At 39.7% G+C, this 16,762-nt stretch overlaps 1 protein-coding gene across 2 annotated transcripts; it reads right to left on the minus strand.

Moving 5' to 3' along the window:
• Nucleotides 1-4,821: 4,821 nt before the first annotated feature.
• Nucleotides 4,822-12,722, minus strand: SC5D (sterol-C5-desaturase). 2 transcript variants are annotated; one of them, XM_015242127.3, is made up of 6 exons: nucleotides 12,586-12,663; nucleotides 12,324-12,409; nucleotides 9,222-9,439; nucleotides 8,432-8,564; nucleotides 6,752-6,852; nucleotides 4,822-6,405 (listed from the first exon to the last, which is right to left on the minus strand). In XM_015242127.3, exons 3-6 carry the CDS (start codon nucleotides 9,429-9,431, stop codon nucleotides 5,950-5,952), a joined length of 900 nt encoding a protein of 299 aa, XP_015097613.1. In that variant the 5' UTR covers nucleotides 9,432-9,439; nucleotides 12,324-12,409; nucleotides 12,586-12,663; the 3' UTR covers nucleotides 4,822-5,949. The 2 variants fall into 2 exon arrangements, with proteins under 2 accessions (XP_015097613.1, XP_006207778.1); XM_006207716.4 differs by lacking the exon at nucleotides 12,324-12,409 and having other exon boundaries at nucleotides 12,586-12,722.
• Between the last annotated feature and the right edge of the window lie 4,040 nt (nucleotides 12,723-16,762).

Genomic DNA, 16,762 nt, shown 5'->3' on the forward strand with positions numbered 1-16,762 from the left:
GAAAGACAAAAACTGAGAAGTTGGTCTTAAACAAAACTAAGTAATTTTCCTCAGCAAAAACACAATTAGGGAAATGAAAAGGCCAGTCACAGATGGGAATAAAAATCTGATATACATGCATCTGATAAAGGATTTGTGCCAATATATTAAGAATTCTTGTAAATCAATAACACAAAGAAAAATAACCCTTTTTTTTAATGGTCAAAAGACTTGAACAGATACTTCACACAAGAAATATAAAACAGTCAAAAAGCATGAGAAATGGTGTTTAACATCATTAGTCCTAGAAAAATGCAAATTAAGCCACAATGAGACACTACTTCACACCCACTAGACTGGCTAAAAATAAAGACTGGTAATGCTGAGTTTTAGTGAGGACACGTAGGAAATGAAATTCTCATTACTGGTAGCAGAGCTGCAAAATTGTACAACCTCTTGGGAAAACAGTTTGACACATGCTTATAAAGTTAAACATACACCTACCAGAGGACCTGGCATTTCTGCTAACAAGTGTTCAGCGAGGAGAAATGGAAATAGAGATCCATCCAGAGACGTGTACGCATGTGTTTGTAGCAGTTTTATTCATAAACTCACACTAGATATAACTCAAATATCCATCAACAGAGACACCGACAGACAAATTGTGATGGACTGTGATGGAATACTATTCGGCAATCAAGACGAGCAAACTACAGAAGCATGAATGAATCTCAAAACGTGGCAAGCTAAAGAAACAAAAAACACACGAGCACCTACTGTCTGATTCAGTTGACATGAAATAAATCTCCAGTGACAGAAAGCAGATCAGTAGTTACCTAGGGCTGGGGAGAGACTGCAAAGGGAGCTAAAACTTCCTGGTGAAGAAATCGTTCTATGTCTTTATGGGGGTGGTGGTTATAGAGTGTAGACGTTTATAAAAGCTCACTAAACTGTACCGCTAAAATGGGTACATTTTATTGTTATGTAAATTGTATTTCCATTAAGTTGAATAAAAGAAAAAAAATCCAAATGAAGGGGCAGGCAATTGTCACTTCAATTAACTGCAAATACAGGAATGTGAACTAAGTTTCTAGATTCCTATTTGTTTCTTTGGTAGCACATATCACAGGGGCAAGTTTTCATCTAAAGTAAATGGCTTTGTGAATAAAACTATAATCTTAAAATAGAGGAAGACATAACAAAGTGATACAGAAAGTGAAGAAAAGTCTATTTACAAAATTATGTATGAATATTTTAAAGTGGAGGGACTAACTTTTGATATCATTATGCTATTTTGTGTTTAAGTATGTTTACACGTGAGTATAGTTGAACCATGAGTTGTTAAGGCGCTTAGAAAAATCTGTCCAGTACACATCTGCCTTTTAGGGGCATGAATCAGCTACATTAAATCTCTTATCAAATGTTTAAGAGAATGTGATTAATCAAATATGCAAATGGTGTTAACTATTTAGGAGAATTCAGTCAAATTTGTGATTTTGTTAATCAAAGAACTGAAAACGTCATTTCTCTTATTTTCATACACATTTTACTGTATTTATATTTTACTAAAAAGATCTCCAAGTTGCACTTAGAGATTTAAGAAGCACTGTTTCAAATGTGTTTTAATAAAATAAATGTTCAATTTAAAATATTGATTAAAATAATTATTTTAAATATTTTTCTTTCCATACCAAAATACTGCCTTGACAGTAGAGCACCTTGACAGTAAGTTTCACACAACACTTCCTTCTTGCCTTTCTTAATAAATTTACTTCTCAGGGAAGTTAAGTTTCTTTTACTTTATCTCAAAATCTTACAAACTGGCCTTACAACTTACAGCAATGCATTTTAAAATTATTTAGCAACAAGTAATTTAGATATTTTACAACTCTTATAAAGAAAATTTATGGTAAATAATTGATTTTAGTTGTCCTTATGATTTTCCTCGGTACCCTCTGTCTCTAGTTCACCTCCCGTCTTCTACCCTCCAATTTTAAGATCAAAGTGTATAGACCTTCCTCCCCCTGCAGCTGATTTCTATTGAGGGCTGACCCTGCATGTGATGACTATAACCACTGAACCAAGAAAGAAGAGGCATTAAGCACAATTTACATGAGTAATGGGCTCTGTTAACATTGAATTGAGTGTTTCTAACTTACTGAATCTTATTACGTAGGCAGTATTTTCATCAACTTGCACATGGAGAAATCAAAGTCATATAGTCAGCAAATGGCAGAGACAGAACTCAAAACTGTTTAAAGCTCTGAGTGTCGATAATTCCTGAGATGAATTACACTCCAGCTAAAGTTAATATCCTTATTGGCTTGTCATTTCTTGGGGTAATCAACCAATAATTTTGAGGATCTCCCCCCCCCCCTTTTTTTTTGTACCTAGAGCACTGTTATATAATAGCTCCACCAGATTCATTCAACTCTCTAATCAGTGCTTGTATTATTGATTCATGTATGGTCAGAATCCAGGGAACTGGTGGGTTTTGTTTCCAGTGGAAGGTATGACTCTGAGTGAGGGAAAAAAGGGAGAAAGTCTACCCTTTTTTTTCTTTTAGCTGGAGGTACTGGAGATTGAATCTAAAATCTTGTGCATGCTAGGCAGACACTCTACCACTGAGCTGTCCTCTCCCCTGTGTCCATTCTTAATGTGAGGACCATCTTTGATTCCCCTTTACTTCCCCTTCTGCCTCCCCTAAGGCACTCAGCAAATGGCAGCTATTTATTTATTAATAAATGAGAAATGAGTTGTTGGCCAGAAAGACAGCATTTAAGATTCCGCATATTAAATATTTGCACCCAGTGCAGTGTTTGGCACCTAGTGGGGGTTCATTAATCACTGAAGAGAGTGACACCATTTCATTAATTCATTCAGCAAAGTATTTATCAACCATGCCTTCAGTGTTTTGTAAGGACGTAGGTTTAACACAATAATGATGGACACGTGGTCTCTATTTTGAAAGAATCTGGGTGAGGTCTAGAATAAAAAAGGGTACACGTAACAATGACAGAAAGCAGTAAAGGCTGATATGACTGCCAGTCAAGGTTCTGAGTTTGAAGATGTTAGAAAAACAAGGTAAGGAAGCTCTTTCCCCTTTAGTTTCTTTGGATCTTTTTCCATGCTGCCCTTGGCAATCTCATGCTCACAAACTTTTCTTCTCACTGGGTTAATCCCAAATCTCTGTTCTGATTTGTCTACTTCCATCTTCCTCCCAGATATCATTCCTATTTAAACAATCTGCCTGGAAACATCATGTATCAAAAACTGAACTCATAATTCTCAATCTATCTGTCCCTGACTTCTTGAAGATGGGAGAAAAAAGATGATACAGGGCAATGAGAAGTTGGGATTTCACTGCATTCAGAGACAGGGAGACAGGGTCAAAGGCAGCAAAGATGACTCAATAAAAGCCTCTGGGTTGGGTTTTTGGGGGTTTTTTGCCTTGAAACAACACAAATGCATTATCTTATAGTTTTAAAATGTTCTGTACCACCTCCGTCCATTTCCCAACGTCTACCATAAAGGTACAAAACGCAACCTTCATTTTCCCTTTCTGTCCTATAATTACAAAAGGTTGCAAAGTCAAGCGGAAAAGTCTTTCACATGATACTCCCATGTGAAGGTGTTTAGATCCTCACTTCCACTAACACTGTCTGAATTCTTCTAATGGAGAACAGGACAATGTGGTGATTGTGTTAAAAAAAAAAGTGGTCTGACTACTTATAATACAGTACTGCTTAATAAAATTAGAACTTAAGAAAAACAGTGGGAGGGCAGAGACTAATTTATTACCAACACCTTTGAGGAAGATTCCCTCTCCCCATAAATTATGTCCTTTCTATTAGCTAGTGGTAGGATCTAGAGGAAAGTTTAACACTCATTACTCAAGTTACGGAATTAAGGGCACTAAGACATACAGTGACAGATAACCTGAAACACTTCTGGGCTCACTCATCCCTTCCCTACCTTTATTGGGACCTCAGCAAGAGGGGAGTAAATTATATGGGGAGGGCAAAATGGCTAGCTGTTCAGGCAACTGGCTACCCTGTCCTCCCAGGCACACAGTTAGACACAGTTCCCAGCATCTCTTTTAGTTAGATGGGCCGTATGACTTCAGTTTTGTCCAAAGGAACATTGGTGAGGGGTATGCACAACTCACTTCCAGGCCCAACCCCTACAAATCCTCCCCGTGCACTCCCCGCCCCCCCCCCCCACCGTGGGCTCCTTCACAGAGAAGACTCTGAGGACCGGGAGAATGGCAGAGCCTGGGACGGAAGGAGTCCACCTGTCAGATGACCTTGGAAACTGTCCGCTGACCAGAAGCATCCACACTGGATGTTTACACGGGAGAGAAATAACCTTGGAAAAGTTACACAACTGGCTCCCAGTGTCCTTATGCCAAGGACTTTAAACAGAGGCTGATCAAGATAAAAGCTCAATAAATATTAGGTTTCATTATTATGGGAAACAAAGCTTATTTCTCCTGAATTTCCTTCTTCTTCTTGGGCAAAGTGGGGCAGAGGGTCTGCAGGGACTAGTGGAAAGCACTCAGCCGCATTTAGCACTAGCTGGCACGCTGGTATGCCGAAGCAAAGCAACTGTAACAGTGACTCAGACAGAGAAACAACATTTTCTCCCCGATCCCAAGCATTAAATTTTATGACTGGTCTCTTGCTAAAACACCCAACTCTAATAAAAGATGTGAAATACAAAAAGAAAGTGATAACCCGCTTCTTTCTCCCTTTGACATCAAGCACTTGGAGATACTTTAGAAGTATTGACGATCCACAGCATTTCTGTGGTTTCAAACTGACATGAAATTTGTACAAAGAATACTCTGTGCTGTTACAATATTTTAATGGATACACGTTAATCAGTCATAATCAACTTTTATTGATTTTACATAAATAGTTTATAGAATGCCTTTGCAAACTGTATTTTCCCAATATATTTATGTTACAACACATAACAGTTCTTTATGGAAGTATCTGTTAAATCTTTTTGCAGAGGAAGTGGGGAAAAGTGAAGACAGAGGAGGGAAAATAAGATTTCAAAACTGATCTTCAGTGACAGGCCTAACTATCTGGCAATCATTTCCTTCTACAGAAAATTACAGGATTGTAACTTTGAAACATCAAAAGTGCAGTGCATCAACAGAATTGGAAAACCAGCAGAGTGTCAAATACATTATCTGGGCATCAAATTTCCCTTTCTAAATATAATCAGATACACATGACTTTATACTTTTTAAATAATGGTTTAAAACAATAACCATCGAAATCTCTAAATAACCCCAGATCTGGATTAAATTGTGGTAGCATTAATATTTTTTAAAATTCCAATTTAATTATTCATTGGGAAAATGCAATTTTTGACAATGCCCCCAGAGAATGAGCGTTTTCTGTGTAGTAAGACGATCATCTAATTACACCTGCTAATAATCAAGTCATCCAGCCACTAATATGTTCTACTGGGATTTTTCTTCCACACTGAGGTCTCCACTTGGACAAAGCACAACATGTCATCATTACCATACTGATTCTGAATACGTAACCATTCTGAAACAAGGAATCGTCTTTTTACTAGTATTTCTTTGTTATGGTGTTTAGTCTTAGCACAATGCATTTTACTTAATGAATATGGATGAATTAAGGCAAAAGGACATAACCTAGTCCTCTCAGTAACTTATCCTCTACCTTGTAAAAGATCATTGAGGCTACACAAATTACAGACCTGTTGGCTAGAAAGACACTTGTCCCTTAGACCAGCATCCAGTATTTTAAGCAGAGAGTTAAAATCTTGGTGTTCACAGCATGTTCCCTGGATCTACCACTATGATCGTTGCTCAGCTGTGCCCACAACACTGACTTTCAAATGATACTGTTTCTGTGCTATGCCTCTTGGCTGTCTGTACATAGATTATTTTCCTTAATTAAAAATATTCAACAACTGGGCAATAATCTACTCAGTCTTTGTAAAGTCTCCACTGAATGATTTTCCATTTTTACAACCATTTCCTGCACGGCTGTTGCACTCTTCTTCTGTCATCTTTTTCACGTAAGTAAGTGGTCCAGTCCCTTCAAAGGAGGAGGGATTTTTGAACGAGCCTCCAATTCTATCCCACAGTGTGAAATACTGTCCATAGTTATAGTCAAAGAACATGTGGTGGTCTGTGTGATGAGCTGAGCCATTAATAATTGGCTTTAAGATTTCGGGAACACGAAAGTCACCATCGTGGATGGAAATTGTCCAGACATTGACAAAGATGTACAAACCTAAATAAACGACCTTGTGTAAGGGAAAGACAAAAGGGTATATGTGGTAAGGGAGACTCTGAAGGAAGCCATCCATAGGGTGAAAAGCATGACTTGCAAACGGAGTAGGAATCTTCCAGATATGATGGGGTTTGTGCAAGTGCTGTGGAAGGAAAGGACACCACTTAACGCCACAAGCTTTGCCCAGCATGACGCTCAGCTTAGCTTTTCATACTCGTGTTGCTGAAATGATCTAACTAAAACAAAATCCCTTTTAATTTAGCAAATTACTTTACAAAATGCCTTCCTTCTTTACCCCCAAGTGGTCAAATGTTAGCACAGCCCCTCCAGACCCATGAAGAATACAAACGAAATGCACCTGGTACCAGTCATACCTACGGCTACTGGTTATTTAGTAAGTCAGAGGAAATTCCCGGAAATGAAGACAGGATTTATAATTACACATCGCTGAGATGCACAGTTTCCCCCGTTCCCCTGCAAGCGACTACCTTGTACAGAAGTCTATGATGCAGGCCTCTGTGGATCCAGTAGATCATCATGTCAGTGAAAAAGAGGAAGGACAGCACACTAACAATGAGGTGAATCCAGCCTACGAGAGACAACAAGATACGGCAGAATCAAGACTCGGCTCCCAGGGTCAGAGTTTACTTTTTATATGTCCACCTAAGATGACAAAATGCGATCCTAGACCCAAACGCTGTAAACTGCCAAACGCTGTAAACTGGTTAATTCCATACATTACAGTCTCCATCCCCCTTGGCTCTCTGCGATCTGCTCATTGCCCTCTCACATAAATGTCAAGTTCCCCACCTCAAACAACAGAAGCAAGTACACTCCTAGGGCATCTTTATTATTTAAATGTTTGAGAATAATGTTATCTATTTTCCCTTCGTATTCATCTTCATAAAACATGTCTTTACATATTGTCTCCCCTGCTTAGAATTTTATTTTTCATGAAATACCTTAAGCCTAGCATTTACTCCATAACCCAACCCCTTCTGATCTTTCCAACTTATCTGTCTGTGTACTGACCAGGCTGGTTCATTCCATGTCCTCCAGACATCCTGAAAGTCTTACCTCTGTCCCTTTACTCACACTATCCAGAACGGCCTCTCTCCTTTCATTTTTATTCATAGTCCTATCCACCTTTCAAGGCCTAGCCAATTCATCACCCTGGTGTATAATTTTTGGTCCCTCCTTTAAATAACTAAACTTTTACTCAGAGAGCAGAGTGCTGGTGCCAGCAAGCTTGGGTTCCAGTTCCAGACCCACCACTTACTCGTTAAGTGAGCTCAGCAAGTTACTGAAACTCTCCGTACACTTAATTTACTCACGTATAAAAGCAGCATTATAATAGTGTCTACGTCACAGAATTTACATAGGGTAAAATGGATTGATTCATGTGAAAAGCTTAGAACTGTGGCTGGTGCATATTAACACTCAATAATGTTAACTATTATTCTTTCTTTCTAATACAGAAATGTATCTTGATGAAATAATACTAGAATTTCACAAAAATTTTGTTTAGTCACTGCAGTACTGTTCATAATAGAAAAGCAAGGAACAATCTAAAGGTCTAAAACTTACAGATCATTTAAACTATAGTTATCCATACAAGGCGACACTGTAAGTAATATTCTGTATAATGTCACTATTTACTGACAGGAGAATATGGGCATATACATTGCTAAGAGAAAAAGAAAAATCAAGAGTCCAAACTAGCATGCATAGCAGGGTTTCATCTCTGTGGCATAAATAACGAAGTATACAGGCATAGGAAAGCGGAAGGCTGCACGTCAAAAGAGTTACAGTTTCTAGGCAGCAGGATAATGGATTTTTAAAAATCTGTGTTTTCTGACTTTCTATAAATATCATGTACTTTTTTTTTTTTTGATGTTTGAATTCAATAAAGATAATAGGAAACAAATTCAAGGGTCTAGCTCTGATCACACCAATCTTCCCCTGGGCACAATATCATCTACAACAGAGACTTTAAAATTGATAGACGCAATTAAAGAAATGCACATGTGTGGCAAGACACGAACGCTTAAGAGTAGGACACTGAAAACAACTGAACGATTTACAATTATTTTAAAAGAAGAAAAAAGAGGCAGATTTGGCTGTTTGGAGAAGGCACTCTGTGCCTAAAATTTTTATTGTATACTCACCAGATGGAAACTCTCCTATGCCATCATATAATTTGCTGTAACCTCTCACCTCCAGCAGGAATAGCAAAACCGTGGGAATGCTTATCCATGGCATCGACTGGACAGAATGCATGATCTCTCGATACACCTGATTCTGAAAATGAAGTTTCCGATACTTACAAATCACAAAATCTGTGTTAAACAAAGCTAACATCAAATGGTTCTGGATTGGATGTGTAAGTTCTTTTGTACCAAGCAAATGCAACAAATATTTTAAATTCTGCAACTTTTTTTCCTCCCCACAAAATCTCTAGTTGAAACTTCTATTTACGGAATAATCGTTTCCTTCATAGTTAACTTCCATCCTGAACCCTCTTTATTTTTGTTTTCAGTCCTCGGAGTGACTCACAAAAACAACTGAAATAGAAAAGTGACTGTTAACAAGTCTAAGTCTGCTGAGTTCAGGTCGTATGTCTAGTCAAAAAACACGTACATAGTAAAAACATGCTTCAGTTCATCAAAGTCAAATATTAAAACAATTACATAAATGCATATGCTTACTTATTCATCACTATTAGCAAAGAAATTCTTGTCTATGTATCTAGCAAGATCAAGTTTGTAGTTCAAAAAAAAAGTAGGGTTTATTTATTTGTTTAAATTAAAGGAGAGAGGGAATTAGCCCTACCAAAACTATCTAACCCATCCAGAAACTCTAAAGATTATAATTAGTTTAATCTGAAAATCTCATAAACACATCACATTGTTATTTTTATTGTCTCAGTAGTTAAAAAAAGATAAGAAAAGCACTTACCTTTAAAAACTGTGGGTGTTTCATTAATGAATGATCATAGACAAAATAATAATTCAGTGTTGCAAAGAAGAAATAAAGGTTATAAGCACCAAAATTTGTTACAATCAGGAGACTAATAGTTTGTCGAAAGATGTCATCCTCTGGCCACGTGGCTGGATATACGTACGGTGTAAAAAAATAATAATCTGCAGCACTGAGTACAAGATCCATTTTAGCCCCTAAAGGATAAACATATACAACAATTATTTACCTATGGTGACACTTCTCAAAGCAAACTTTTTCAGAAAAACTATGAGGTTCGTGCTTTAATAAGCACGTGCAGTACAAGCCTGCTGCTACGAGAATCCCGAAGGCCATCTTTAGAGCCAGAAGAGGTCTTAAACGTCATTGCTAGTCCAATCTCTTCATATTCTACATGGGGACACTAAAGCTTGGTTAGAGAAACTGAGTCCCACAGAGTTTCTTCTCTAGGGTCAAGCTGGTAAGTGGCCTAAGTCCAGATCTAATTACAACTTAGTGTTCTTTTCTACTATGTCCTATTGCAACATGGCAAATGGCAAAGGGGCGAAACACAGGGCACTAGGCACTCAGGCAAATGGTTTACTCCTCTACCTGCATGTTTCAGTGGTACCTCTCCCAAAAGGACTCATATTTCAAGAGATTTTTGCTTCAGCGCTGAGACTTTAGATGAATTCTCTAAAGGGTATCCATGCGGCGACCACAACCACAGAAGTCAGGGACTAGCTGTTCTTAGGATGGAAGAAAAAGCCTCCCCACTGACAGAACAAAGGGAGATGTATTCTTGGCACTGAGAACTAGAATACATGTATTCTTCTCCTTCTCGAGTCAGGGGCTGGCAAACTGTGGCCCATGGCCCAAACCCGGAGCCTGTTTCTATAAAGAAGCCTTGTTGGAACACAACTATGTCCAGATGTTTATATACTGTCTATGGCTGCTTCTCTACTACAAAGTTAAGGTTGAGTCATTGCAACAGAGACCGGATGGCTCACAAAGCCTAGAACATTTATCATCCAGTCCTTTAAAAGCAAAGTTTGCCAACTCCTGTTTCAGTTGCTTGCACTTTTGAAAACCTTTGGTCAATTCTAGGCTCATGATCCTGTATATAATTCAGCACCTTTCTGGTCAGCTTTTGCGAGCCAACCACTGAATCTATCATTTATGACCTACTCCCTCGTTCCTCACTGCACTGTCTGTAGAAGAAAATGTGTCCAGAATTCTAAAACATCCCTCATCTTACAATTGAAACTTTTGAAATACGGCAACAGAAAATAACTCTGGAAATTGCCACTGAGTTTTCAGTCTCTTAAAATCAAATTCTAGAAGCTTTTTATTTATTAGGGCATTTGGGGCCTTGTTTGTGCTGAGTTGCAAAGTTTTTTTTCTCACATTGACATGGAAAGAAATTTTTTTTTAAATTTGGGGGGGTAACTTATTTTATTTATTTATTTTTAGTGGAGGTACCATAAATTGAACCCAATTAAAATGCCAAATGCCAGATATTGACATATGTCTTTCATCATACATTGTTAATTCACTCAAATAACAAGTATCAAGCAATACACTAGGTAATGAACATACTAAGATTATAAAAAGATATAGTCTAAATCCACCTTAAAGGTAACTATAGAAACAAATAATTACACCGATATGACCAGTGCTGTAATACGGGTATATATGCAAAATCTATGAAATCAGAAAAGACAACACAACTATGTCAGCTTACGGGAGAAGGCTTTATAGTGAAATTCTTTGATTTGGGCTTTGAAGGGCATTACCAGAAAGAAAAGGTTAGGGGTCACTATTTCAAATAGAAATAAGAACTGCAAAGGCAAGGAAAGTCATGGTATGTTCATGGCTCATAAGATGTAGTTTGTGGGTGCTGAACAGTGTGACGGGGTGAAGGAGAGGGGGAAAAATGTTGGAGGATGAATCTGGTCAAAGGAAATTGGTGTTAGACTGTGAAGAGATCTACTGTCCTGCTAAAGAATTTGGACTTTCCTTCATACACGACTGGGAGACACTCAAGATTTCTGTGCAGGAAAGAGGTATAATTAAACCCATATTACATAAAAAAAAACATTCCAGATTGTACTGATGAGAAGCAAAGAGACCAGTTAGGTTGCTGGTAGACTCACCTAGACATGATGACCACCTGACCTCAGGCAATAGTGCTAAGAAGAGACACATTCATCAGAGCTTTAGGAGTAAGATAACCCATGGGACTTGATACCTGATTAGACCCTGGATCCCCCTTGGCTACTACATTATATTATTTATGCATGCAGATGGGGAATTCTGAGTATCCCATGGTAATTACATCACATAACGAATGGAAAAGCACTCTGTAAATGAGCAAGGGTCACGGATTTGTTGTTTTTTTAAATGCTAATCATTAGAAACCAAAAAAGGAAAAATAATCGACGCTGACACAAAGACAAGTAACCTGCTAAAAGGTCTGGCTAAATATCTAGCTACCACAAACCTTCCAGTTTGAAAACTACCTCCTACACCACCTCCAAATTTACTCCGCTGTTACACAGGGATGCTAGCAGACACGATTCTTCCTATTTATAAGCGAAAGCAATAGATCGTTTCCCTTCCCTTCTGGTCTTCTCAAACTGTGGATTGTTGTCCCTCTGCCCTAATTACACTGCAGTGACAGGGGCTTGCACGGCGATGATCAGGTCACAGATTAATGACCAGTCCTTCAGCTTAATTCCTTTGCCCCTTAAAAGAAAAAAAAAAATCCTCCAAGAACAGGGGGAAATCTGTCCCAAGTAAAGCATTGGTGTTCAGTGGACAGACTTCCCCTGGAGAAGAGATTTCGCGATAGCCAACACCAAACATTTCATTTTCTTCACGCCCATCCACACGTGTGTGTTTTGTTCAGGTCCAAGCATCCTCAGCGTCCTGAAATATTTCCTCTGGCAGGGCAGAGGCCCCTAACCCTGAGGTCTCCAGTGCTACCGGCCTCCCACCCGCCCCTCCCCGCCCCCGCCGGGCCGGCGTGCGTCCCCTGTGGCCCGCACTCGCCCCATCACAACCCTCCCCTCGCAGGTTGTTTTCAAGACACCCGGCTACCTGCTTGTCTCTGCTCCTGGTCAGCGCCGGAGTCCTCGGGCCCAGTTTCGCCGCCAGAGCCCCAGCGCCTGCCCAGTGCCTTTCATCTAGGAGGCAGTCAACAAACGCCCGCGGGAGGCTGGCGAAGCGGGGCCGACGCACTCTCGGCTTCCCGACCCGGGTGCGTCCGGCCGGTGTCTCCCCACCCACTTTTCTCCCTCTCCCCTCCCGTCCCGCTCAGATGTACTCCGCCTCCTTTCCCGCACCCTCCCGTCGTCCTTACCTAGAGAAGGTCCGCCGCCGCCTCGGCCGCTGCGGGGCCGTGGCCGTGGCCGCTGCGTCTACTAGACTCCGGCAGGTAGCAGGGCTGTCAGCGGGCGCGCAAGGTAGGGAGAGGCGTGGCCTGACCCCCACGCGCCGGGCGGCCGGCGCTGCCAGCCAATCAGCGGCCGGCGGCATAAGCTGATATGACGGCAAATCGCGCGACTTGGCTGCGCGGGGCTCTCAGCGGTCACGTGGGCGGCGCGCTTTCGGACACGCCCCCTGGGCTCAGTCACGCCCCCTGGGCGCAGTCCACCGACTGCAGGAAGCCGGGAACCTGATCCAGGTACCCGGGCGGCGGAGGGCGGAGTTCCACCTTCTGTTTTCGTTGGGTTTGCTTTTTCACGGGCGCTGACGTGTGTAGTTCCGAGTCCTCTCCCAAGCAGGTTTACGTTATTTATGCAAACAATCCTAAAAATGATGCTCTGACATTTCTGTAGTTTGAAGTGAACGTGGGAGGCATTTTTTTAACTTAAAAAAAATTGAAGTATAGTTGGTTTACAACGTTGTACTAGTTTCTGATGTACAGCATAGTGATTCAATTATACATGTACATATAGATATATGTGTATATTCTTTTTCATATTCTTTTTCATTACAGGTTACCACAAGCCACTGAATATAGTTCCCTGTGCTACGCCCTAAGACCTTGCTGTTTATCAGGAGGTATTTTCTTACTCAAGAGGAGGCCCAGATATCTGGCAGACAATTTGCTAATACGTATTTCTCAACTTGGAACTTGACCTTTTCTAAGGAATTGGTTGGCTGAAACAGTTTAGGTAGGCGTTGAAATGACACAAAAGCTTTATAATACAGGTGAAACAAGTGTATGCGGACTCATTGGACATGTCTGTAGCCTTTGCCTTCGTGTGGGTGTGTGTAGCTTTTATTTTTGTAGTTGTAAGCTTTTCTGAACGTGAACTGCAATGGTCATACTTGTAAATAGACCTTCTTGGAAGCCTCAATATAGTGCTTCTCGAAGTCTAACCAACAATGCCCAACCAACTGGGAGTTTCCTGGAAATACAAATTTGGGGGTGCCACCCAAGGCCTGCTAGATCAGAAACACGGGGAGGCCCCAAGAAGCTGGGTTTAACAAACTCTGCAATGAGCTAATGTTTGATAAAGTTTGAGAACCAGTGCTCTAGTGAATTTGACCATTAGAAGGAAATCCAACTAGTCCTTCATTTTTGCTCCCTCAAGAGTGATAAACAGAAGGAAATACTGGAAAGTGAGAGAAGACTAACCTTAAGAAAGAACGTTTCTGTTTTCTTACAGGACCATCAGAAGTGCTGCAGCGTAGGGGAGTGTTAGACTCCAATCATGAAAACCTTTTATATGATTGTTTTGAATATCTGTGGCTTGCCAACTACTTTCTTTCTTTTAAAAAATTAACATATAGTATTAGTTTCAGATATAAAACATAATGGCTTGATACTTGTATACATTGTGAAATGGCTTCCTGCTTTCTAGATCACATTTTTTCACCTTTGTTTCCTTTGCTATTGTTCTCATTTCATCCTTTGATCCTTTTTTTTTAGATTAAGATTTTTACCTTAATTTCTGGGAAAAAATTAAAATGTGGTTTTCCAAATGTGTGATTGCTGTAGGATAAAGCTTGCTGGTGTGATTTGTTTAGTCCACAGATATATTTATTCCCTTTGAAGTAATTAATTTCATATTAAAAATAACAGACTTCTCTTGAAGGATTGGGAAATCTGACGTAGAAATGGTAAAGTAAACTTTAAATATAATATCGTGAATAGCTAGACTTTTGTCATCGAGTGTGTATTAGCAGTGTTTTATTCTCGGGACTTAAAGGTTCCCAAGGTTTGAAATTGTGCAGTCTGCTCTTGGCAACCCCAAGTAGTAATAAATTAACCCAAGAGAACAGTCTTTTTTTAAAAAAATTATTATTATTATTATTATTTGCAGGGGGGAGGTAATTAGATTTTTTTGGTTTTTCAGTGGAGGTACTGGGGATTGAACCCAGGACCTCATGCATGCTAAACATGCGCTCTACCACTTGAACTATACCCTCCCCTGAGAACAGTCTTTTAAAAATTTTTTTAAATATGTTAATAGAGCATCCTAGGATGCAGCTTTTCCATGTGCTTTCTCTGTCCAGAAACAATGTTCAGGATAGATTATTTATTCATTATTTGCAAAGTTCTGTACCAACCAGCCAGTGCCAAGGAATTCAGAGATAAGCTACAATCCCTGCCTGCGTTTCTGTTTGGGACGTAAGGATATAAAGAAACCATTCAGTCATTTAATAAATAGGTATGGAAAGGCTGGTAAGTGCCAGACACTATTTTATGCACGTGAGATGTATTGGTGATTGAGAGAAATAACGTCCCTGCCCTCATGAAGCTTATGTACTGGTGAGGAGACAGAAAACAACTAATAAATAAATAGTCGGGAGAGATATTACAGTGTCAGGCCGTGATAAATGCTATGAAGTAAACAAAACAAAAGAGTAAAGGGACCAAAAGTGATAAGGACTGATCTTAGACAGCGTGGTCAGAGCCAGCATCTCTGAGGGTGGGACATTTGACCTGAGTGGCGTTAGGGGCCTCATTCACTTGGAAGATTCTCAGCTGAAATTTAGAGTCTGGACGTTGATAAACTAGGGGGGCCACTGGCTCACAAACATCTATTTGCATGGGTTTATTTTTTAGGGGAAAAGGAGTATTCAAAAAAAAAGAAAAAAGGTGGGGGCACAAGAGTCCAAAGCAGACCATAGGAAGACAAAGTGTTGTTCCTCAACCTGGCCCCATGGTTAGATCTTAGTTAACTTTCAGTACGTATGTCAGAGATCCCTCGGAAATTTAGATGACAGCTGTGGTCTCTGACCCCAGAGAAGTACACCCGTGAGCACAGTAGAAGCAGCTCTTCTAATCACTCTCCACTTAACTCACGTTCTCAGTCTCCTTTCTAATATTCCAGCTAATCCCCGGGAAGCACCAAGACTTATGGCTGGCGGCCTTCACTTTATCTCTGCATCTCTGCTTCTACCAGCTTTGTAATGCTAACCAAAGGTCATTGTGTTTGTTCCCAGGGTATTTATTTCCCTTATACTCCTCGTAATTACGTAAGTAAATTACGTACATTGATAGAATTTGAGTCTGCAAAGAAAAAGACTTGTTGTTTTTATGAAAACCAAGAAGAATGCTTTGGAAAGACCAGATAAAGATAGGTGCTAATAAAAATACCTGTTGAATTGCGTGTAGGTCAGGTGGTTACAAAAGACTAGAGAAATATTTTTAGCATATGTGCATTTTATTGTATATTCATTTCTGTCTCAACTTTAGAAACATCTTCACATTATCCAGGCATGTTTAAATTTTACAGCATAGCAATACAATAAGGGTACAGTTAAGTGGTAGTAAGTACATTTGATTTTTGTGCAATCATCATCCATTTCCAGAACCCTTTTCATCTTGAAAAACTGAAACTCTACACCTATTAAACAGTAACTTCCCATTCCCTCTTTCTCCCAGTGTCTGGCACCACCATGTGACCTTCTGCCTCTGTGACCTCAGCAGTACTAAGTACCTCTATAAGTGGAATCATACAGTATTTGTCTTTCTGTGACTGGCTTTTTGCACTTAGCCTTAATGTTCTCAAGGTTCATCCATGTTGAAGTATGTGTCAGAATTTCCTTCCTTTTTAAGGCTGAATGATACCCCATTGTCTGTGCAGACCACATTTTGTTTATTCATTCATTTGTTGATGGACACGTGGGATGCTTCCTATTGTAACTAATGCTTATATGAATGTGGGTGGGCACAGATCTGTTCAAGTCCCTGCTTTCAGTTCTTTCGGGTGTATACCCAGAAGTAGAATTGCTTGATCATATGATAATTCCGTGTTTAATTATTTGAGGAATTACCATCCTGTTTTCCACAGTGGCTGCATCATTGTACATTCTTACCACCAATGCACAAGGGTTCCACTTTCTCCACATCCTTGCCAACATTTGCTGTTTTCTAGATTTGTTGTTGTTAGCAGCCATCCTAATGGATATGAGGTGGCACCTCATTGCAGTTTTGGTGTGCATCTTTTCATGTGCTTATTGACCATTTGTATATTTGGATAAATGTCTATTCAAGCCTTTTTTATGGATAATTTTTTTAT

This window comes from Vicugna pacos, chromosome 33, assembly GCF_048564905.1.
Source record: "Vicugna pacos chromosome 33, VicPac4, whole genome shotgun sequence".
In the NCBI taxonomy this organism is placed as follows: Eukaryota; Metazoa; Chordata; class Mammalia; order Artiodactyla; family Camelidae; genus Vicugna; species Vicugna pacos.

Coding starts and splice junctions, on each gene's coding strand:
- SC5D (XM_006207716.4), bottom strand. CDS start 9,431: ATGGATCTTGTACTCAGTGCTGCAGATTATTATTTTTTTACACCGTAC. Junction 8,565..9,221: donor AACACCCACAGTTTTTAAAG/GTAAGTGCTTTT, acceptor CTTCATTTTCAG/AATCAGGTGTATCGAGAGAT. Junction 6,853..8,431: donor CATAGGAGAGTTTCCATCTG/GTGAGTATACAA, acceptor TGTCTCTCGTAG/GCTGGATTCACCTCATTGTT.